Source organism: Lemur catta, chromosome 20, assembly GCF_020740605.2.
Source record: "Lemur catta isolate mLemCat1 chromosome 20, mLemCat1.pri, whole genome shotgun sequence".
Lineage (NCBI taxonomy): Eukaryota > Metazoa > Chordata > Mammalia > Primates > Lemuridae > Lemur > Lemur catta.
The window spans coordinates 18,987,158-19,010,896 of record NC_059147.1 but is presented as its reverse complement, the minus strand read 5'-3'; the positions used below and the strand labels follow the sequence as shown (position 1 = coordinate 19,010,896).

At 57.4% G+C, this 23,739-nt stretch overlaps 1 protein-coding gene across 2 annotated transcripts in view; it reads left to right on the top strand.

Moving 5' to 3' along the window:
• VAC14 (VAC14 component of PIKFYVE complex) overlaps positions 1 to 23,739 on the top strand; it is a 98,811-nt gene that overhangs the window by 27,130 nt on the left and 47,942 nt on the right. For both annotated transcript variants that reach the window (XM_045533995.1, XM_045533996.1), the window contains exons 11-13: positions 3,499 to 3,643; positions 3,890 to 3,955; positions 21,205 to 21,361. In XM_045533995.1, coding sequence (XP_045389951.1) covers positions 3,499 to 3,643; positions 3,890 to 3,955; positions 21,205 to 21,361 — 368 coding nt within the window. The remainder of the gene's footprint in view (positions 1 to 3,498; positions 3,644 to 3,889; positions 3,956 to 21,204; positions 21,362 to 23,739) is intronic.

The following is a 23,739-nucleotide window of genomic DNA, read 5'->3' as shown; positions in this document are numbered from 1 at the left end:
CAGACTCAGCCACAGCCGCGGCCAGCTCCACCCATCAGAGCCACTGAGAGCTGCCTGCTCAGGGTGGGTAGCTTGGTGACCCTCCGTTTCCCAGGCACTAAGATCCATCTCCCCAGTGCCCTGGGGTACACCTGCCTCCCATGACTTCATCTCCAGACAGCCAAGGGAACAGAGACCCCGGGAGAGCGTCTCCAGCCTAGGGAATGAGTTCTCGATGCAAAGCCTCGTGGCCTTGGATGGGTCCTGTCCTGTCTCCGGCCTGGGTCTGCTCATCCGTGCATTGAAGGATGGGGTTACATGAACCGCAAGGTCCCCTTCAGTCACTGAGTTCTTGGTAGCTTGAGTCTGGGCCTGCCTCACCAGCAGTCTGAAGACACCCATGCCCTCAGGTTTGCGCCGACTGGCATTTGTCGTGAAGAAAGTTGGAGAATGTTAGCACACAAAACGCTGCCAGTTCGTACACCAGCTCCGTGAAATCCTTCTGGTATTTGGCCCCGAGACAGCGCTGCCTGAAGGAGGTGCCACTGCGGGCTGGCCAGCCGCATCTCCGGACCACTGTGAGTGACAGAGCTGGGCCTGCGGAGGGACCTGCGCCCTGTTTGGCTGTGGAGTGTGCCCCGCACAGGCGGGAAGTGTCAGGCTTCCCCAGGTGTCCCCACATGGAGACTGTCTCCCCTTCTGACGAGAAAATACACTGCAAGTGTGTGTGTGGTAACCTCCTCCCTCTACCTGGGGCTGCCAGGTCTGCCCTGGCCAGAGAGGGGCCTGTCCACACGGGGCCACCCCTGCCAGGAGACATTCGGTATGCCACCGTGGACTCCCCTGAGCCTGCTGCCCGAGTAGAAGGCAGCACTCTGTGGTGGCTGAGACCGTTCTGGAGTCAGGCTGCTCAGACTGCTCAGATTCAGACTGGCGGCCCCACCACTTCCTGTTTGTGCAACCTCGGACACGTCACTTCGTGTCTCTGTGCTTCAATTCTCTCATCTCCAAAATGGAAGTAACACCACTTGGGCTTTTAAGGGAGTCACACGTGGCTGTGCAGGTAAAGCTGTCAGCAGAGTCCTCCTTACAGTCGTCTTCAGCACAGTCGTCACCATTGTTGTCAGAGCCATTATTTCTCCAGGAGGTTTGCGAACACCCCTGGGCCGCCCTGGGGGTGGAGCGGAGACCTGGCCTCGCCACTGCCTCCCTCCCCCAGCAGTTCCGGGCAGGCCGTTGCCAGGCCCGGGCAACCCTGAGCCTCTGGGGTAAATGCGTACAAACAAGGTCTTCCGCCCAGGGGGCCATGCAGCTAAGAATGTGGCAGTGATTTGCCAGGCAGGGACACTCATGCCACCCCGGGCCCCGTGTGGCAGCCTGAATTCCTTGCAGCTTCTGGTGTAAAGGGGCTCACTGTGGACTTTGGGGCTCACAGGGTTAGGAAAGACCAGGCTGGGGGCAGGGGAGGAGGCTTTCATTCCTTCACCGTTCACCGCCCGCTTTGTGTAAGGCCTTGGCTGTAGGTAGACGTCTCTTCCTCCACTAAAACGCCAGCTCCTCTAGCCACGGGAGTCTGCTGGCCTGAGAAGGCCCACAGAATCACCAGGGAGGGAGCTCTACGAGAGGCCACCAGGGGTGGGGGGAAGAGGGACTTGGAGATAAGAGCGTAAATGCTGCCTTCAGGCAGAGGGCCAGGGAGTATCTAGGAAATCGTCAGATGGTAAGAAATGCTTCGGAAGCCCTGGCACGGATCACTTTGTCACATGGCTGCTGAGCACCTGGAACATGGCAGGTCTGAACTGAGACGCGCCGTAAGCGTGAAACATGTGCTGGGTTTCCAAGGCTTAGGACACAAAAAAGAATATAAGGTATCTTGTTAGTAATATTTATATTAACTGTTGTGTCAATTACATGTTGAAATGCTCATTCGGGATATGTTGGGTTAATTAAGATGTCATTAAAATTAATTCCGCCAGTTTCTTTTTCCTTTTTAATTTAAAACTAGAAAATGTAAAATCGTGTCTGTGGCTTGCATTGTATTTCTGTTGGACAGCAAGCTCGAGAGAGACCGATTAAGAGATTGGCTGAGAGCCTGAGTTTACCACCCTGGACTCCCCTCTCTGTTCTGGAGTTTCCCCATCTGTCTTAGGCTACCAAAGAATTTGGAAGTTTTGATATCCTCAGACGACACCGGGAACTTCCAGCCACATGACTCCTGGGAAATCACAGTAGCCGCCCACCCAGAGGCTCAGTTCTGGGCTCTGTCAGTTCTGGATCTGTGTCGCATGCCCAGATCTTCCGGCCATCAGAGGATAGCTGTGCCCACTCTCGCCCCTGAAACGGGCACTGCGGGATCATCAAACCATATTAAATAGCAATTCCGCTTCGCAATTACAGAGCTCACAATTGCGCCCTTTGGGAATTCACATCAAATGAGCTTCAGAGAGGCTGCAGGCGGATGGGGAAAGCACAGCCGTCAGTTCCTGATGGGAATGAATAATTGAGCAGCCTGGAAATGCCACGAAGGACCGTGTCGTACAGGCGGGCGACTGGACTGCCTGGCCCAGGTCCTCGGGGAAGGTAGCCTGCAGCCTGCACCTGCCAGGGCACCTTTTGACAAATAGTGTGACGCAGTGGAAGGCGCCTCTCCCTGACATCTGAGGTTTTCTACCCATGCAGTCCCTGTCCCTGAAAGCCACAGCCTCTGCCGGGGAGCAGTGCTTTGGGCAGAGGCTAACTCACAGTCCTCCAGTGGCACCCACCCTCCCCCAGGCTGCCTAGCGGGACTTTTCTGTGACTGGAGACCAGCAAGGCTTCTGTCCTTGGAAGCCAGTGGCCTTCCCGTGCCCACCGGAGCAAAAGTGTGTGCAGAACATCATCAGTGTCTCGCAGGCAGAGGCTCTGTTGCCTGTTCCCCAGCTCAAAAGAGCGTGCCTCGTGGAGGCAGCTGTCAAGGCTTCTGTGCTAAGTGCTCTGGGACAGGGCGAGATGACAAGCCCCCATCCCTGTCCCCATTCTTTGGTTGCTCTGCAAAGGGCCTGTCAGATGTCAAGGGCTGTTACCGGGGCCCTCCCTGTACTGTCTGGACCTGCTGGTTTCGCTTTGTTGACAAGCGTTCGCCTGAACGTAACGCCCTGAGTCCGGAGGGGCCGGCTCAGTGACACTGGAGGGGTTTTCTCCACCTGCTCAAAGCCAGGATCGTGCTGGAGAAAGAAAAGGGGAGTGAATGGGAGCCCAGAAGACTGGTTGTCCTCCCCCAAGTGTGGTTACCATAGCTCCAGCCAAGCAGCAAGCTCCAAACTCCTCCGGAAAAGGGGAGAGAAGCCCTTCTTCCAACCCCTGGGCTGGGCCACGCGGGGCTGGTGGGAGGCGGGTGAGGGTGTGAGCCCGACCACCAGCCCACAGGACAGGGGGTGGCTATGTGTGATTCAGAGTGCTCGGCCTTGGGTGGTGCCGTGTTTTGGTGGGCTTGGCTCTGGTGGGCTTCAACCCAGCTCTCCCCCTTCGTCTTGCCCACAGCACCGAAAGAGCCCCAGTGACCCTGCACCTCGATGGGATTGTGCAGGTCCTGAACTGCCACCTCAGTGACATGGCCATCGGCATGATGACCAGGATTGCCGTTCTGAAGTGGCTCTACCACCTCTACATCAAGACTCCTCGGAAGGTGAGCCCCAGGCCCATCACCCAGTAGGCCCCTCCAGGCCAGGGGCCTCTTCCGGGTCCACCTTGGTTCAAGGCCCTGCTTGTGCTTGGTAGGGCTTTGGCCATTGCAGTTCTAGAGAAACCCTGGCCAGCAGAGGAGTGACAGGTGCTGTCTCAGGGTACAGATGGTCCTTTCAGACCAGTGGGGCGCTGCATCGAGTACAGCCCCGGGAGAGCTCACAGGTGCCCCCGCTTCTCTGCCCTCTAGATGTTCCGGCACACGGACAGCCTCTTCCCCATCCTACTGCAGACGTTATCGGATGAGTCCGACGAGGTAGGTCACCAACAACACCCTTCCTTACAGAACATGGGCTGCCCTGCCTCCCCTTTTGAATGAGTTGGGGGTCTTAGAACTGAGATGTGCTTATTTTGTTGTTGTGCTCTTAAATCAACACCAAAAAGAAATCACCGTATTCTTCATACCTGGTAAGGTGCATCCTCCCTAGAGGTACAGCTGTGCTCTTAGCTTTGGGAGCAAGGACTCTGCCTATGCCCTGGTGCAGGGCGTCAGTAAGGACATGAGACTGCGGGAGTTTGGGTGTCTTCCCTGCAAGTCTGTGGAGGCTGGGGGGAACTTGGCTTTCAGGGTCAGGCCAGCCTCGCTGCTCAGTCTTGAGCAAGACACTTCGCATCTCTGCGTCCGTTTTCTTCTCTGTTCGGTGGGGCACAACAGTACCTGGGGATGTGAGAACACCATGCTCCCTGTGACATGCTAAGTGCTGTGCGGGGCACAAGCTGAGCCCTCAGTCAGCATTGCTTGTTACTCATCTCAGCTGCATCCGTTTTGACCTCTAGTTTGCAATTAGACCCTTAAGCTTTGCTTTGCTGGGGCCACCAAGAGCCACTGGCGCGAAGGGAGAGTCTGCCCCAGATCCCAGGCAGCAGGAGCAGCCTGTCTGAGAGGACCAGAGTGCAGAGGCTGGCCTGGGGGCACGGGCGCCCTGGGTCCTTCTGTCAGCAGGGGGAGGGTCTCCTCCAGCCACGCACCTTTCCCCACACCGTGCTCAGCAGCGTCCATACCATGGAGTCAGGGTAGGGTAGTTCTTTTCCAGGGCTCCCCTGCCTCCCAGCCAAGGGGCAGCATTTGCAACGAGGCATGCCCGCTTGCAAGGGCGGCACCTGTCCCCCATCCTTGCCAGCTCTGCAGGCTGTGTGCTGGATGCTGACAGTCTGAGGCTGTGGGCTGCAGGCAGAGCGTGTCTCTGTGAGGCAGTGGGCTCTCAAATCCACAGCCCTGCCTACACCTTCCCGTGGCAGTGTGAGTGGACAAGGGCTGGGGGGCGGGGGGAATGGGAGAGGGACGTTGCTCACAGCTCCCTATGGAGTGAGGCACCTTGATCTCCTCTGGGCCGGGGTCAGGTTCGTGTGGGAACCCAGGCAGCTGTCCTGCAGCCTGAATTTGCTTTCCCAAACCTGGGCTACAGAGAGACGCAGCCAGGCAGGTATCAGCCTCTAGGTCCCCTGAGGTTTTCTGCATTTCCAGAAAAATCCAAAACAGATGGTCTGTGAGTGTGCCTTTGGCCTCTCCTGCCTCCCCTCGCAACACACACACACACACCCCCTCCCCTCTCCCCCTGCACCACCCCTGCCGCGCGAGGCCCAGGTGGACATGGCCCAGTTCTGCCTGTGTGTTGGGAGTGACTCACTGCACAGTCACGGCCCTCATTTCAATACAAAAAGGAAGAGCAGAACTTTGCTGATTGGTTCCTTTCCTAGGACTTCACTGGAAGCAGCTGAGTTTTCAGTCCTTTAAATTGAGTTGTTTAATCCCATCCAGCTTTCTTTGCCTGAAATTGGTTTTTGTGTGCGTGTGCATTTACGGGGAGCGGGAGGAGATGCAGTCCATTAAACAGCTCTGTTCAGGCTGCGCCTGTGGAAACTTGATTTGCTGAAGTGCCAAATGTTGTCAGGGCTTTGGGGCACATCTTGTGGGCCTCCGGTGGGTAGGAGATTAAAGCTGCTCTTGGGGACAGTTGGGGGGGGTTGCTGTAACAGGAGTGAAGAGCTTCTGCTTCCCCATCTCTCTAGAGCAGGGATTCGGGGACCCTGACAATCAGTGGTGAGTCCTGATTCTGCCACATCCTGCTGCTTCACCAGAATCACATTCCCAAGTGTCCCCTGCTCCATCTCTTTGGTGACCCTCAGGACGTGCTGTGCACTTGGCAATAGAAACATAGCCATGAACAAGACAAAGCCCGTTTTCTCCTGGAACTTCCTTTACAGGATATCTAGAAAAATGCTCTCCGTTGGGATTGTTCAAATATTTTCAAACACAGCCCTGATCTCAAATTGGAGCTCCTGGGGTTCAAGACCAGGAAAGCCTATTCAGTCAAATAGGACCTCGCCCAGCCTGGCGGGTCCCTTCCCTGGGAAGCTGGCAGTGGTGGAATTTAACCTCAGCACTGCCTGCGATGGCTCGTACATACAGCTTGGGGGCTCGAGGCATAGGTTATCCCAGATGACTCTCAGTTGTAGAAGTCACCACCATGTGAGGAGCTGTGCGAGACCCTTCTTTTGTGGCACCTGTGGATGCCCCACCACAGTTCTCTGGGGGAGGTTCTATTATTTCCATTTTGCACTTCAGAAAACTAAGGCCCAGGGAGGTTAAGTAGCTTCGCTCCGCTAGGAGGTGGTGGGGCCCAGGCCCAAAGCCAGATCTGTTTGACTCCAAAGCCCTTAATCGTTAGGCACCAGGCCCGTGTCTCACCCAGTGCAGGCCCAGCCACCCACCTCAGAACCAGCTGGGAGGTGGGGAGCTTGTGTTTGGTTGTGTCATTGTCCCCATTCCCTCATGATTTCACCAGGTTAAGTTTTTCGGGCCTTTTTCTCTTGTTCCACAAGTTCTTGAGAGGAGTTCTCAGTGTGGTATGGAGAGGTGTGTGTATTTTGGAAACACTGCTCGCTCACCCCCTAGATCCGTTGTGCACTTTTTTTATTGATTTGTAGAAGCTCTTTGTATATTTGGGACATTCAGGGTGTCATCTGTGTTGCAAATGTCTCTCTTTCCCTGGACAATTGGGCTAAACCCACAAACCGGTCCCTCATGCAAGGAGCCACTGGCCTCGGGAGACGGAGTGTACTGAGGTGTTGACCATGCGAGACCTGGCACAGGGCAGGGCAGAGCCTCGGGGAACTAACTCTGCCACCCAGGACCACGTGGTGTAGCCCATGGGCGCGTGGCCTCACTGGGGCATCTGCTCTGCCGTCATTCCTCAGTTCCACCCTAGTGACACCCGAGATTGTGTCTGCGTTTCTGTCATCCAGGATGAGCAGCTGTGTGCTCATTACCACCTGCTCCGTGCAGACATTATCTGAAAATCCCTTTTGTCAGAAAGAATTTGCAGGTGTCAAATTAATATTCTTGGCACTGGAGTAGAAATCCTCCCATTAGCTAGAGAGCCAATGACTCATTTTTTTAAGTGAAAATGTGACCCTGATTTCCATAGCATGGAATGCCGGGTGCACGCTCAGAGCATCCCACCGGGTCCCTGTTCGGGATGGGACGGTTGCCATGCTGCCTGAGTGAGCTCTGCCTGAGGAAGACCGTGCCCCCAGCTCTGAGCACCCCCGGGACAGGGGTCCTGTCCATGTCCCTGAGGGGCTGCCCCGGGAGGGGCCTCGGGTGAGCCCCCACTCCTAGGCACAGCTGCTTCCCAGCCTGCGTTTAAAGTTCTCAGGCTGGTCTCAAGGACATCGGTTCCCCTGTGACATCCCAGACAGTCGGCCACCAAGCCCAGGCACTCCTTGGGCCTGTGAAATGCGGCTAATGATGGCTACACCTGCCTCTTAGACTTGTTTAAAGAGAAAGTGCAAAGCACCCACCCAGATCTCGGCCCATGTAACGAGTTTGTTTACGGGGAAATTGGCCTTTTCACTGTGTTGAACCTCCCTCTCGGAGCAGGGCATCGCGTCATCTTGATGTCCTGAAGCAAAGCTTTTGGGTCTTCTTTGTAGGTCTTACTCGCTCATTATGAAGTTTACCTTCAGTGTTTTGTATTTCTGTGGTGCTTTTGAGTGGCATCCCTTTGTGGTAATGTTCTCTCCCCAGGAGGCAGCGGGGCCCGGCGTTAAGAGCACAGACCGTGGGGTCCAGCCCTGGCTCTGCCACTTCATGGTTGATTGACTTGAAGCAAGTGATCTAGGCTCTCTGAGCCTCGGTTTCCTTATCTGTAAATGGAGGGTGATAATGGAACCTCACGTCTGGGTTTGCTGTGAGGTTTAAGTGAGATCACACATGTCAGGTGCTCAGCACAGAGCTGGCCACATAAACCCACGATAGTGGTAGCTCTTCCGATGCTGGAAATGGTTTCTGTAAAGAGCCCGGAGACACACACTGAGATCAGGGCCGTCGGTTCCTTGTCTGCCCAAAAGCCAGAACAGAAGCTGCTCTCTGTCCTCTCTGTCTTCCTGCCTCTCTTTAGAGGCCCGAGGACCATAGGGGTTGAGGGACTCAGGTTCCATCTCAGGGTCATAGAAAGCCAAGCGAGGACACAGTGGGCCGCAGGATGGGTGTCCCCTTCCCATCCCCCCACCCCCAGCGTCCCCAGCACCCTGAGTTGGAGCAGCCCAGAGCCGGAGCGAGGCCCATTCAGCATGTGCCTGGCTCATCAGAGCCCCATTGTCGGTGCGTTCGCAGCTGGCTGAGTCCAGGGAGAAGGGGAGAAATGGCGGCGTGGGCAGGGGACAGCCTGCATCAGAGCCTCTGTAGCAAAACCTCTGCAACCCAGAAGGCACGCCCTGCTGGGCCCGTCCTCAGCATGGCCTGCAGGGACGGCCTCCCCGGGGCCTGGCGGTGTCTTCGAGCTGGAGTGTCCTTAACACTTTAGAGAGGAGAGTCTCAGCCCAAGAGCAGCCCCTTCTTCCCCTCCCTTAACTTCAAGGAGGGGAAGCTTTCTCCCGTAACTAGAGGAGAAATCGCTGCTGGGAGTTTACGGCTTATGTGACTGGTGTGGATGCAGAAAAAAGAATGCGAATGGGCTTTCTAGAAAATGTGGAAGGTAGGATTCTGAGGGCTTTATTCATGGCAGTGGTGGTTTCCAGCTCAGAAGCCCACTAATTGCATGAAGAACGTGGGCAGCCTCAGGTGACATGGCCTTGACTTAGGAGGGAAGGGACAGTGGGGGTGGGGCTGAGGAGTGATTTAGGGGCATCTGAAAGGGCTTTTTAAAAAGTTGCTTCAAGTACGCCATGTGGTCCAATGATGCACCCAGTCCAAGGGGCCGGGTGCCTTCCCTGCCCACCACCCGGCCATGGGTCTCGGCAGGTGGGCCCCCAGGGGCTGCTGCAGCCTCCGCGGGGTTCTGCGGGAAGAGGAACTGGGTGTCCTGGGGGCCCATCCAGCCCATCTGTTTCTGAGGAACAGACACCACTACACCCTGGACCACATCTGAGGGGTATGTGCTTTGGGGGACAGGGGAGAAGATTTCATTTATTTTCATGGCCCAGGTCCCAGGAGCAATGCACGGAAAAACTGAAGAGGTTCTCAGATCTCACAGGAGAGGGCTCGCTGGGGCCCGGCCGGGGCGCCAGGAAGAGAAGCAGGTCGAGTCTGGTTTAAGAGCCCAGAGGAGCAGCTGGGGTCGGGCTGTGGCAGCACCACTGCGCCACCACTGCTTCCTGGCAGATCCAGGCTCAGGCTGCCCCGGGCTCCCTCCGTCCTTCCCTGCGCCAGCCCTCATGCCACCCAGGCCACATAAGTGCTCCCTCGGCTTGTCCTTTCCAAGGCATCCTTGTCACCAGGTCTCGTGGGTTGGCCAGCTGGGCCTGGAGGCTCATCGGCCTGCTTCAGAGGATTTAGTTCGTGATGACAGGGACTTTGGCTTGGGGTCCCACCCAGGGGAAGTCCCAGACCCGAGAGCTGTGCTGTGAGGCATGGTGGGGGAAGGTCTGAGCCCTCCTGGGTTCCCAGGTGACTGGGCTGCTGTCTCCTGTGTCCGGCGGGAGGGCCTGCCATTAGAAATTGGCCATCCCTCAGTGTCTGCCCCCAAAATGGGGACTTGCACTTAATTAGAGGCCCCTTTATTTAAGGGCAGCTTAGAGAGCCAGTGACGGCCCAGCGGCACCCCTGCTGCGGCTTTCTTCAGGCACTGTGGTGGGTGCCGCGTGTCGACAACAGAGCGAGACTTGCCGCCCGGGCAAGAGTGCAGTAATGTCGTCATAGCTCACAGCAGCCTCAAAGTCCTGGCTCGAGTGATCCTCTTGCCTCAGGCTCCCGGGTAGTTCGGACCATAGGCATGTGTCATCGTACTTAGACACTCACGTGTCTGCGGAAGGAGCCTGGGAGGGAGAGAGGGCACAGCCTAAAGCCTGTGGGGTCTGTGCCCTGTTCGGAGCACGTGGCATTTACTGTCTTCACGAACGTGCATGGCAGTCCAGGACTGGTTTCAGTTATCCCCAGTTTGACACACGAGGAAATGCGGGTGTGAGGAGGATGCCTTGCCCGAGGTCACAGTGCCAGCAGTCAGAATTGGAAGTCAAGTCTGTCTGATTCCAAAGCATCTAAAACCCCACACAAGGCTTCCCCTCACTGCAAAGCAGGGCCCCCGCCCAGAAGGGGGACGCTGCTTCATCCAGTCCCTGGCCCTTCATTGCACTGACGGTGCTGTGTCCTTGGCAGACCTTCCGTTCTGGATGCACCTTCTCCCTCTGAGCCTTTGACTTTGACCTTGTTCCCCTGCCCCTTCCCAGGCCCCCGAGGGCTACCCTGGGCTACTCACTGACATGGGGGCCCCCAGCTCCCCTCCCGGCTCAGTCCAGAAGCCCTCTCCCCCCTCCACCTGTCTGGTCTTTTCCCAGAAGGGCTGAGGCCAGTGCTGGGACTGCTGAGGGGTACGGAAGTGGCCCAGGTGGGGAACAGGAGGGAGCAGGAGGGCAGGCCTCTGGTCCCATGCCGCCCAGCTCCCCGTGGGGCCAGGCAAGTCGCACGACATCTCCTCACCTCAGTCTTCTCCCCCGAATGCTGGGGTTGGGCTGGATTGTCCGAGGTCCCTTCCAGCTCTGAATTTGTGTGGTCCCGACTCCTCTCCCTGGAATACTAATGCTGCCCGCTCAAAAGTGGACAGTCTTCCGGAAGAATGGGACTTGTTTTTCCGTTTCATATCCTTGCCTCAGTTTTTATTCCACTCCATTTTTCATTCCACCCATTCTCCAAAACAAACAAAAACAACCCCTCCACCCTGCCTCAATTCCGCAGATTTCTTTTAAACCAGATCATGCGATAAGGTAAAAATCTCAGCCCAGAGGACTGAGGGGTAACGTATCCGTGGCCAAGAGCTTGATTGATTCCTCTTGCCAAGGACAGACCCACATGGGAAGATGAGCTGGGCCCAGCATGGACGGCCCGAGGACCCTTTTCCTGTCGCAGCCCTCCGGGGGTCCTGCCAAGGGCACGGGACATTTGCCTTCTCTCCGCTCTCCCCGCAGCTGACCCTGCACTCCCTCCAGGGGCTTGTGAGAGGAGGGGCCAGTGGGCAGGGAGAAGAGCCCCCACGGGCCTGCCCTCTTGATCAGGGACAGCAGAGGGACTGCAGCCACCACTAGGGGTCCAGGCAGGCCTGTGGTCTTGTGATATGGGCGTTTGGCAGCAAATCGTTGCCAGGGAGGGGAGAGGAGTGGCAAGGCGACATTTCCAGAACTGCGCCTGCCGACAGGGCCGCTGCTCACTCTGGTTCTTCCATATTTCCCACCTGTGCTTTCAGTGCCCACATCACCACCCGTGATAGCCGCAGGGCACGCGGGAAGACGGGTCTGTGGCCAGGAGGGATTTTAGTATTTATCTGTCTAAATTCCGTCCCTGGGGGGAATGGGCAAGTGAGGACCCAAAGCTGGGGGAGTGGGCTGGGGGCTGGGAGGGCACTGCCCGGCTGCTGGTGGAGGCGGGGGACACAGGAGGAGTTCCCCAAAGGGGAGCCAGCGGGGCACCTCTTCCTAGGGCAGGGATGAGGCCAAACTGCCTGCAGGGCTGAGCACACTGCCTGGCCCTGGGCCTGACCGCCCACCCCATGGCCCGTTTCTACTTGAACTCGGGAAGTGATCTTACCTAGAGAGGCCCAACCAAGTCCAACAGCCTGGCTCAGAAGCCACACAGCGGAGCCGTCCAAACCAGGGCAGCCATCGGAATCCTCTAGAGCTTTTAAAATCCAGCTGCTTGGGCCTCATCCCAGCCCCCCTCAGTTACACCCTCAGGTAGGGCCTGGCTGCCCGGGAATTTGACCCCAGGAGTTTGAGGTTGCAGGGAGCTGTGACTATGATCGTGTTGCAATAGGGAGCCGCCCAGTACTGCTTTGGGCACTGTGTTGGGCATTGCGGCAGCATTGCCTTAACTGAGTCAGGAAGTCTCAAAACAAAGTTTCAAATTGCCCTGATCAAAACCGGATGGAGACAGGACAAGTTCCAACACGTTAGAACCCACATGGTGAAACACCACCCCTGCCATGAATATTCCTCCCTTGTTGAGCCTATAATTAAGCCGTAGCTTATGTGTTTTTCCCAAGCTCCCAGGTGATTCTGATGCCCATCTCCGGTTGGGAGTCACATATAGGGGCCAGTGTGAGATCCTACTTAGAGACTAGGGGCTGTGCCCCAGCTCTCGGCCCTGGTGACCTCTCCACACAGCCCTAGGCCTGGCACCTGGGCCGGGCTCCCTGTTTCCACCCCACACCGCAATCAGCAAACATGACGTCGTCAGAAGTCAAAATTTCTCCCAAGTCATGTGTTGGTTTTTCCACCTCTGGAGATGGCCAGAGCTGAGTCGGCTGAATTTCCCAGGCAGCTCCCTGTTGGCCGTTCGCAGAGGCCTTCGGGCTGGGCAGGGAGTTCGGGCGAGCCCGGTGGCGGTTGTGGGCCAGGCCGTCCCCCCTGGTAACAAGAAGAGCTGCTATTTCACACTCACTCCGTTCCAGGCCCTGTGCTCAGCCCTGTGTGTGTGTGAGCTTAGTTTGTTTTCAGGAGAGCCGCTTGAGGGTAGGTTCAGTTGTGTTCCCCATGTCACCTAGGAGGAAACTAAGACCCAGAGATATTAAGTAACTTGGTCAAGATCTCAGCCTAGATGCTCCACAAAGCCGTGTGTTCGTATGTGAGTGTGTGTGTGTGTGTGTGTGTACGCATGCCTATGTCTATATCACACACACACACACACACACACACAAACACAACCCCCTCCCCCTGCGCATCAAGGCTGGACCAGGTCCCCTCGGCGTCTTTACGTCCCCCTGTTGGGGGGACCTTCTCGTAGCCCTTCTCACCCTCTGCGAGGGCCCCTCAGCTCTGAGCTCTGCGGACAGACTCTGTCCAGCCCATAGTTGGTGGGCAGCATCAGTAGATGCTCAGAAACGTTTTAGGAGAAAATGAATGAACAGGAGGTTGGCTGGACGATGGGCTGATCCCACTAGGGCCTGTCCGCGCCCCGGGCCCTGCCAGAGCAGACGGGAGGCTAGGCCTATAGGGAAGAGCCAGGATCCTCAGGATGGGGTTGTACATAGCTTGCGGGTAAACTGGAAGGAAGCGGAGCCCCGGCACTGGGTAGGAGCCCTCTCTCCCACTGCCATGGCTCCTGGCTCGTCACCTTATCTCCTGGTAACCAGGCCGCAGCGGGTACGAGTGGGCATCGCGCTCAAGCTGTCCCGGGTACAGCAGGCCCTCCCCATTCCCTGCTGAGCTCATGGGGAGAAGGTATAACCCTGGGAGTTTGCCCTCCTGGTCTGAGGCCCCGGGCGATGCAGATGAGCAGTGGCTGGATTCAGCAGGAAGGAGACCTGGCGGGGACAGAGGGGATCAGGGGTCTGGTCTCCACATTGTCTTGCCCCAGGCTGGCCTGTCTTGTCCCCTGTTCCCTAAGAGGGATGGACAGCTGCCAGGGCATTTGAAGCTGTGCTGTCACTGTGAATCAGTGGAACCCAACAAGTGTTAAGTGCTGGCCTTTTGCATAGAGGACACAGTGCTAGGCACTGAAGGAACGATTTCAAAAGTCTGTTTACAAAGAAAGCAACCCTGATCCCCACAGGCTTGTGTTCAGAGTTACGCAGCACTAACCACGGTGTATCCTCTTTTCTTAAAAGCTGTTTTTGCTTTACCAAGACAAAAGGTTTTTAATCAGGGTGGTTTTCTCAACGGGAAGTAAAGTAGATCTAAGCATAAGCAACCCTCCTCTCCCACCCCCAAGTCTAAACGGTCTGTTAGGCAGTGCTGTCCCTCCCTCCTGCAGCAGGCAGGGGTGCTGTGACCCACAGTAGACCAAAGAGCAAAGCCTTTCTGGGAACACCATCCCTTTCCCAGGCCGGGCTGGGGCCTGATTGCCACCTCCTGCAGCTCATGTTTACTGTGTCCAGGGCGGAGGCCTCTGGCCCTGGTGCAGCTGGTGCTGGTGGCTTCTTCCACTGCTCTCAGCCTGCGGGAGCCCCTTCTCTCACCCGCCCCCGCCCCCCCCCCCCAGAACAGCAGCCTGGCTTCCTGGCGTGAGTTCTCTGGCTGATACCCCAGGCCCCAGGACAACAGGAGCCATTCCACATGTGGCCAGGGCCATGCCTCTCATGAAGGGAGGAGCCAGGCTGCTGTGTGGATGGATGCAGAGGCCCCAAGGTTTTCCGGGAATGCCCGTCCTCGGGGCCTCTGTGCTTCATATCAGCTCCACTTCACAAGAATAAGGAGCAGCCCGAACTGACCCAGATCTCAGGCAAGGCCCTGCCAGCCGACTGCTCTGGGCAAAAGCATCAGAGAGCCCTTGACAATGGCCTGCACCAGCCAGACCTCAGCTTCCAGGGCCTTCAGCCTGAATTCACCTCTCCCACCAGCACCAAGTGTGTCCCTTGGAAACATTCTTGCAGCTTGCTCCTGGCTGGACCCGAGAGGGCCCAGCTTGGGGATGTCCTGTCAGTATAAGAAGGGCTCCCTCTTCAAGAGCTAGGAGGCTGCGCCAGTTGACACCCAGGGCCCCGTCAGCCAACCAGTGGTTTCTTAGGGATAAGTGGGTGCAGGCAAGTGGGTGCCCCTCCGTGCACCCCTTGGCAGAAGCTGTTCAGAGCTGTCCATCTCGCATTTCCTGCCCTGCACTGCAGGGCGGCTGGTATTAATGTTTACTCACCATCTGCTGAGTGCCTCGCCCTGGGACTCCGTGTTCAGGAGCCTTGGGAGGAGGCAAGGACAGGCCTCCCAGTCTGGGACTCGGCCTTGCAAAGCTGGCGCCCAGCCTCCAGCGGTTCCCAGGGTGGCAGAGGAGCAGCCAGCAGCCCCTCGGGGAGGGTGAGAGAGCAGAGCCTCCCGCTCCCCGTGGCTTTCCAGCGCTGCTCTGTGGGTGAGGTGTTGGGACAGTGAGTGCCTGGGTGGACCAGTCAGAAGAGGGAGAAACAGCCACCATCCCAGAGAGTTTGTCCTTGGCCTGCAGGAATGCAAAGTGGGGTGACAACTTGCAGCAGCCCCCACCCCGGACATTGACTCCCCTCCCACACAGAAATATGCCCTTTGCCTGCATAAAGTTACCTCCAAGAAGTGGGGCGGGGCTTTCTCAGGAATCCTCCGGCTTCCTGGTCTTTGCTGCCCATACCATGGAGGATGAGGATGAGAACCCCCTTCCCCTCTCCCCGAGGCCTCCCCTGAGTTGCTTTGCAGATGCCCCCAAACCCAGTCGCCACCCACCTTGATCGACCCTTTCACTCCACCGAGGGTCAGCTTGTTCCTCTCCAAAAAAAAAAAAAAAAATGAGGGACCAGCTGATGGGCCTTCCCTACCCCCAGCCTGTTGCCATGGTAACAGCAGGCGCTCCTACTCCTGCAGAATATTGCTTTCTTGTAACCTCCCTCCCTCCCTCTCTTTTCCCCCTTCTTTCTCTCACACAAAAAGAAAGCACAAGTGTTTTATATTCATTTTGCAAAAAGCTGTGTAGTGCATACTAATGGACGTGGTTTCCTCCTGCTTTCTTTGAGCCCTTCCCCATCCTCAGAGCCGGGCCCGAGGGCCGGCCACAGGCACAGGCCCAGCCTGCCTGCTCTGGAGGCCGAAGCAGGAGTGGCCAAGCTGCGGGGCCTTTCTTTCCTCCCGGCCTTCAGCCAGGTGGCCAGTGAGCAAGGCCACTGAGATCACCTGGTCCCAGTCCCAGAGGTTCTTGCCTACCCACCAAGGGCTGTGGGGTCTCCGGGTGGGTGGAGCACCGAGACCCTGGCACAGAGCCTCAAAGCCGGTCCAACAGGAAGGGTGGCTCTCCGCAGCCCCTGTTCCCGGTCCCAGGCCACCGTCGAGGTTGCCTCCCAAGGCCTTCCTCTGTCCAGGCCCGGGTCGGGCCCTGGGCTGAGTCGGGTTTGCAGCTCAGCTGGGGAGAACCAGCCGCCGGACTTGATGGGCACAGGAGCCTGGGTGGTCGGAGCTCCCCGCAAACCCCACTCCCCACTTCAAGCCGTCCCTTGCCCTCCAGTTTGACGCCCCCTTCTCCTCCTCCCCTCTAAGAGGCTGGAGGAGATGGTGATGCTGTTGTTGACTCCCGCTTTATGTAAGGCACAGGACGGGGCTGTGTGTGTGTCTGTGCACACAAGTACACATGCCATTGCCCCCAGCAGGGGTTGTCGCTTTTTGCCAGCCCCTGGGGACCAGAGACAAATCCTTCGGTATGTAAGCACTAGAGGCGTGGCTGGGATTACTGAAGGAACCTGTACACAACGTTTCCGGCTTTAATTGTGCAATTGAAGTGTAATTTGCATTCATTTGCCATTTGGTGTTAAACTCTCTAAAATAAGAGAATTCAAAATGTGAATGTGCAGCTTTGCTGGCTGCTGGCTGTGCTCTCCAGGGGTGGGAGGCAGCGGTCCAGAGGTGGGTGATGCGCATTCTCTTTGGGGGAAGAAGTGGGGTTGGAAGCCCTTAGCATGGGCACCACCGTCGCCGCCCAGAGTGGTGAGCCAGCCTTTCTCGTGTGCTCACTTTTTGTGCTTTGCACACAAAGTGTCTCCTATAATCTTCACGACAGCCTTGCTAGGTTAAGTCTCCATTTGCACGTATGGGGAAACCGAGGCCCCCCATCATCTGCAAAACACAGTTCAGACTTCTTTATCTGAAGCTCTACTGCTTCGGCCTGATTTCTGGCCATGTCCCCTGATCCCCCAGCCCCATTCCCCTCTCAGGAGCTAGAGCAAAAGTCTAGTTTCCCGGAATGTGCTGAGTCGTTCGGCCTCCAGGAATGGCTCATGCTAGGTAAGAGGAAGCTCTGAATGCCTCTTTCTCGCCTCAGGTCCCTTGGCTAGCTCATGCTTGAGTACTTCCAAAGCCTCCGGGCCCTCCTCTCGCGGAATTGCTGGCTCCCTGGCACCTGTGCTGTGTTGTCAGTAAATGTTTACGGCCTGTGTCCTCCAGGATTCTGTGACCTCATCAGAGGCAGAACCTGTCCTGCCCTGCCTTGCATGTCCTGCAGCCAACACAGGACCGGCCGGCGGAGGCTGCTCAGTGGATGTCTGGGGGCAGAGGTTCTGTGCATGAAGGTAACTGTCCCAGGGTCAGCAGCTGAGTGGCAGGGCCAGGACTGGACGTCAGGACTGTCTGGCCACAAAGCCCTGTGGAGCATTATTAACAAGCTCAGGTTTGGGGACCAGAGCTGGGTTTGAGGTGGATTTCCTGTTACCTTGAGCCAGTGTCCAGGCCTCAGATTCCTCATGTGTAGTGTGTAAGGTGGGCCCGATGACAAGTGCGGGCATTAATCGTGGCCAGGAGTGAGGACAGCCTGCTACGCCGGCCTCCCCGTCCCTCGCAGCCTGGCCCTGGGGCCACTCAGAGGGCGGAGACGGTGCTGCACAGGCCAGAACCCTCCGGTGCTGGTGGTTTTTCCCGAGCACCTTTCCCAACAGGGAAATTAGCACCCACCGGACACTTAGCACGGGTCCATGTGTCACCGTGTCCACCATGTGGCCTTGTGCCAGCCGCCTTGCTGACTCACGCTGTTCTCCTTTGCTGCATGTGACTGCGCGTTTGCTGCCAGAGGCATGTGCCTCCGTCCCCCTGCACAGACAGACCTGAGTGGAGCAGGCAGCATGGGGGAGGGAGTCACAGATGCAAAGCCTTGTGAAGAGTCACAGGTTGCCTCCCTGAGACCCTCGCCTCCCTGAGACCCTTGCCTCCCCAGGTCTAAGTCAGATGTGAGATCCTGGGGGGCCGGAGACCCCACGGCCTGGGGCTGTGAGCAGAGCAAGAGCACAGTGTTCACGAGGACCACTAGACTCCAGGAGTTTTAGGGGGCTGACTTGGGGTTTGGGCTCTTTTTTTAAATACAAGTCACATACCATAAAATTCATCCTTTTAAAGCATACGATATAGTAGTTTTTGGTATTTTCACAAGGTTGTGCAACCATCACTACTTTCTAATTCCAGAACATTTCCTTTTTTTTTTTGAGACTGAGTCTGGCTTTGTTGCCAGGGCCAGAGTGTCATGGGGTCATCATAGCTTACTGCAACCTCAAACTCCTGGGCTCAAGGGATCCTCCTGCCTTGGCCTCCCGAGTAACTGGGACTACAGCGCATGCCACCACACCCGGCTAATTTTTCTATTTTTGATAGAGACAGGGTCTTGCTGGTCTTGCTTGACTCAGACTGGTCTCAAACTCCTGACCTCCAGCAATCCTCCCACCTCGGCCTCCCAGAGTGCTAGGATTACAGGCATGAGCCACCGTGCCCAGCCCAGAACATTTTCATTGCCCCAAAAAGAAGCCCTGTTCCCATTTGCAGTCACTCCCTACCCTCTTTCTGTCCAGCTGACAACCACTAATCCATGTCCGTCTCCGTGGATTTGCCTATTCCGGACATTTCATACAAATGGAATCATCATATGCTGCGTGGTCTTTCGTGGCTGGCTTCTTTCACTGGGCAAAGGTTGTCAGGGTTCGCCTGTGTTGTGACATGGATCAGTGCCTCCTGTCTTTCTATTACCAAGTGACAGTCCTTGGTGTGGATACGCCACATTCTGTTTATCCGTCTCTCAGTGGATAGACCTGTGGGTTGTTTCCACTTTCTGGCTATTAGGGATGACGCTGCGTGGACGTTTATAAATAAGTTTTTATATATGCACATATGTTTGCAGTTCTCTTGGTAACTACCTAAGAGTGGGAGTATACCTATGGCAACTCTGTTTGACTTTTTGAGGAACTGTTGGCTTGATTCTTGCCTCACTGTTTAATTTTGGGTGAGTCATTCTCCCACCCTCCCCCCACCCCATTCCCTGGTCTCATTTCCTGTCCCTGACCTTTGGAAAGTGACGTGCTGGGACAGTTGAGCACCGAGGGGCGTAGCCTCTGCGCTGTTGCAAAGGCAGGTGCTCAGGGGCTGGTGCCACTTGCAGCGACTCTGCTGTGCTCTCCGCGTCCCATCCCATCCTTCTCTCTGTCTGTGTTCCATCGCTGAAGCAAAGAGCCCATGGAGGCTCCTACCTCAGTGGGAGCAGAGGCCTGGGCCCTCCCTGCTGGGCCTAGACCTCCCCAGGGGCCCCTGCCTCTTGGCCTGGCCGCAGGGGCAGCCCTCGCTCTTGCTGTCTGACCAGGCTCCTTAGCAGCTACGTTTTTCAGCCAGTGTGGATCCATTTCCCACAGGACCAGCGAGTTAAAATGCTCTGAGAGGCCGGGCGCATGGCTCGTGCCTATAACCCCAGCACTTTGGAGGCCGAGGCAGGAGGCTCACTTAAGACCAGAAGTTCTAGGTTGCAGTGACGAGCCATGCTCGTAGCACTGCACTCCAGCCTGGGCGACAGAGTGAGACCTAGTCTCTAAAAAAAAAAGATAAAAAGAAAGTCTGGGGAGATGCTGAATCGAGTATACTATTGCAGGCAAGGGCAGGCCAGGGTTCGGCTCCTCACAATGGCCGCGGATGCTGGTGATCCATTCACCACTCTGCTGCCCGCTGGGCCGTGGGCAGGGGTGGCTGCCACTCACCTCTGCAGCCCCTGGCACAGACCGGGGCTCAGGTGTCAAGAGAACATCCCAGTGCCTGGGAGTGGGAGGGACAGAGGGAAGGATGCGATCAGACAGTGGGAGGTGGCGTGTGTGTGTGTGTGTGTGTGTGTGTGAGAGAGAGAGAGAGAGTACCTGGGTGAGGCCAGGCCATGGCTGGTGAGGAGCTTGTGTGCCAAACGTGACGCTTCTCGGAGAAACCCAAGGGGCCAGACTGGGCTAGCAAGCGAAGGGGCCCTCAGCCGGCCGGGCCTGGATGAGCCAAGAGGATACCAGGAGGGGCAACGACAGGGCAGTGCCAGGGGGAGGCGCTGGCACACGTCGTCTACCTTGGCAGGAACCGCTTTCAAGCTTTAGAGAAGATAGGCCTTGGCTTTTTCTTCTTTTTTTTTTTTTTGAGATAAAATTTGCCCTTTTAAAGTACATAATTCACAGGTGTTTAGTATATTTATAAGGTCTTTCAGTCATCCCACATGACCCCACCGTAGCCTTGACCTGACCTGGCATCCGTGTCCCACGCAGCCGGCCCCCCGTCCACCAGGCGCTGCTTCACTTCCACTGGGCCAGGGCTGAGGCCCCGCCTGCCAGGGTTATCCTTGGCCTGGGCTCAGGGTAGCCCAGAAGGAGGCGCGGTCATCCACCCACTGGGTATCTCCTGGGGCAGGGCCAGCCCTGGGGATACACTGTGGCTAGAACAGGCACAGTCTCTCTTCAGAGCAAGAGAGGAGTGGGGAGCAGGAAGCGGGGGGCAGACACCCCAGTGTGGAGCACAGTGAGCAGAAAGTGGCTGGGAAGTCTCGCCAGCTCCTGGGGCAGATGACCCCCACGTGTACATTCAGCGAGTCCCCTCCCAGCAGGGCACGTCCCTGGCCCCATTCCCACCACAGCAGAGCAGTGGGCTCTCGGTGCCAGGCCAGGATAGGTGCGGTACAAGGGGAGGCCACTTCTGAGGGTGTGGGGGTTCTCTGGATTGTAGGGGCAGCCCTGGGGCCCTTGTAACAGCACTGACCTGCCGTCCACTCTGCGCTGTCCCCACACTCTGCCTCTTCCTTGGACGATCCCAGCAAGCAGGTGATCAGTCTGGGGAGGCCTCGTCCTCCCCAAACCTGCATAGGAACACCTTGGAGACAGTGAAGACTGAACCATGTGTCTGGGCCTTAGAAAGTGCTCGATCCTGGAGCCCAGCGTGCACCCTGAATGTGGAGGGTGCTTTGGGGTCTGCAGTGGCGTGACGTCACCTCTGCAGAAGAATCTGTTCTGTGGACCAATGAGGGGCGGGGCCGTGGCTGCTGCATGCTGCAGAGTGTGGTCTGGAGGGCACCGTGGGATTCTCTCATGGCCACAGGCTCTGCGACTCACGGGGACCAGAGAGGGGGGTCCTGGGACAGCTGACTTGCCAGGCCTCAGATTCCAGCTCCCTTCCTGGGTCCCCTGTCCAGAACATCTGTGTTCTCTTGGACTCGTGTCTTCTGTTACTGTTCTGAGCACGCCTGCAGCCGCGGTCTCGGTGGCTTTCTGCAGCCTGCTGTCCTCTGCAGCCTGCTGACCTCACCTCTCGCCAGGTCACCCCAGCTCACAGCCGGGGCTCATCCTCATGCTCTACTTGTCTCCCCAGGTTGTCCTGAAGGATCTAGAGGTGTTGGCAGAAATTGCTTCTTCCCCCGCAGGCCAGACGGATGACCCAGGCCCCCTCGATGGCCCTGACCTCCGGATCAGCCACTCAGAGCTCCAGGTGCCCACGCCTGGCAGAGCCGGTCTGCCCACCACTCCCGGTAAGTACCCCCTGGGGGTTCCAGCCCCAGCGACCCTGGAAATGCTCGTGCTGGGTCTTATGCTGGGCCCCGGTGCTCCTTTGGGCTGTTGTCGTGAGCGGCAGAGCTCTCCGGCGTGAGGGGTCCATGGGTTTCCTACCAGTGACCTGCCACCCGAGGCCCCAGCAGCCCTTTCTCCCCGTCTTCCTGCACCTCGGATGCTTGCGAGCCGTTGGCCAAACACAAAACCATGTGAGTCAGCTGGGCAGCGTCTCCCCAGTCAGGAGCCAAGGGCCCTGGTCTTAAGCCTCACAGGTGGAAGACAAGGCAGCCATTTCCTTCCTCACCGAGAAGCTAAAAATAGCCCTCAAGACGGCAGGCAGCCCCGGCAGGAGACGGGATAATTCAAACAGGCTGTTTCCAGCAGTCCTTGGAAGCGAAGGTGGCCGTGGTGTTCCAGTGCTCGGCCCTCGGTTCCTTCCTGACAGCAGGCCTGCTCTCCTCCCTGGGCCCAGGCCGGTGCCCCTTCCCTCCGGCAACACGATCCTGGAAAACGCCCAGAGACACAAGTGGTAGGAAAAGTGCCCAGCAAATCCTGGGCGTCTCCTTGGCCCAAAGACCACCCAGCGCCTGAGAAGTACAGGGGGTCATTGGAGCCCTGCAGGCCTGACCATGCCCTGGGGCGTGCCAGCTCAAGTCACGGAGACCCCTGTATTAAAGACACCTGCCCGATGACAGTGAAAGTCAAGGGCTTCCCAGCCCTTGCAGCAGGTGTCATATAGGCGCCTGGGCCTCAGGCCACCTCTTTGCACATGCCCTGTGGAAGCCTAGAAGGAGTGAGGGGCGCCCCGGCCCCCCAGCTTCCTCTGTCTTGTTTTGCCAGGATGCCACCGCTTCCCTGCCGATGAGCCCCGTTCTAGGCAGCCACCAGCTGTGGTCAGGAAAGCAGCTCCCACACCCTGACCCCAGGACCGGTGCTGGGGCTTCCACCTGTCCCCTGGCACAGGAGTTCCTTCTCCATCCTGCATCCCCAAGTCAGCACACGGGGGACTATGACAAGATGGGGAGAGGAGCAGAGGCTTTTCCTTAGGAAGGGGGCTTGGGTTCAGGGAGCCGTGAGAACTGGGCAGAAGAGGGGCCCCAGCCGCGAGGAGGCATCCTGCAGGGGGTGGCCTGACGGAGGAGCCCTGGTCCTTGCCCTGGGAGGCAGATGCCACAGCACCCTCTGTCGTCCTCAGAGGGGCAGCCCAGAAAGCTGTTTGGGGTAGCACAGCCTCAGGGCAGGGCCAGGACACCTGGATCTCCCTGACCCTCTTTGATCTGTCCTTCATCTGTAGGAGTTTTTCCCTTCTGCTCTGACACAGAGACGTTCACAACTATGATGTAGGTTCCCACTTGTGCAGGGATGGGCCAGGAAACTGCTATGGGCAGCCTGGACTGGAGAAAGTCCGGTATGTGCCCTGGGAGGGCAGGGCCTGGCCCGGGGGTCCCTGGAAGGCCGGTAGCGTCACGCCCGTTCTCCTGCTTGGGAGCAAGGGCCAGGGGAACCAAACAGCAGAGCACTCTGCATCCCAGCTCCTGGCCCCGCCGAGATGGGCCGCGAAGGAGGCTAAGGCAGTGGCGACTCTTGCCCCAGGTCACTGAGACTGTCACACTGCCTCAAGTCAGCCAGGAACTCACTGGGAATTCATAGAAAAACAACAAGTTATGCCAGATGGGAAGAAACTCCATCCTGGAAAAAACACCAAGGAAGTGCCTGCAGCCAATAACACTTCTTGCTTCAAGAATCCACAGCATCGTAGCCAAGGCGCCATGTGGGGAGAAAAATAAGAAGCAGCAGCCACAACTCTGGGCCACGAGCTCTTAACCTGAGACCACGTGTGGGCTTCAAGGAGTGTGGAAACCTCCAGGCAGAGCCACATGTGCTCATATGTGCGTGTCCACAGCTGGCATCAGAGTTTACAGACGGGTCCGTGGTTTTAAAAGGTCAGCTCAAACCAGTAACGGGAGATCGGCAGAGGCCGGAGCGTGCCTTGTCCCTCTCCCGCCTCTGCTGCCTAGACGGCACCGAGCAGGCACCAGGGACGTGTGTGGTAGTGTCGAGGGCAGAAGGCCCGCAGGAAGTGTGCACTCGTTCCTCTGCTAGCTGCTGTTTCCCACGTTGCTTCTTGGGCCTGCAGGGCGGTCGTTCTGTCGGTTCCCATCTGGCCGCGCACAAGGCCACGCGATCCCCCTGTTCGGGTTCTGCCCTGCTGCAGCTCTCTGGGGCACAGCTCTGAGAACCCGCAGGCTGCAGCGCTGTTTGCCTTTGGAGCAGAGCGCCCCAGAGGTGTGAGGGGACTTTCTGGAAGGCAGAGCAGGCAGGAGCCCAGGAAGGACGAGGTTGGTGGCATCTGTTG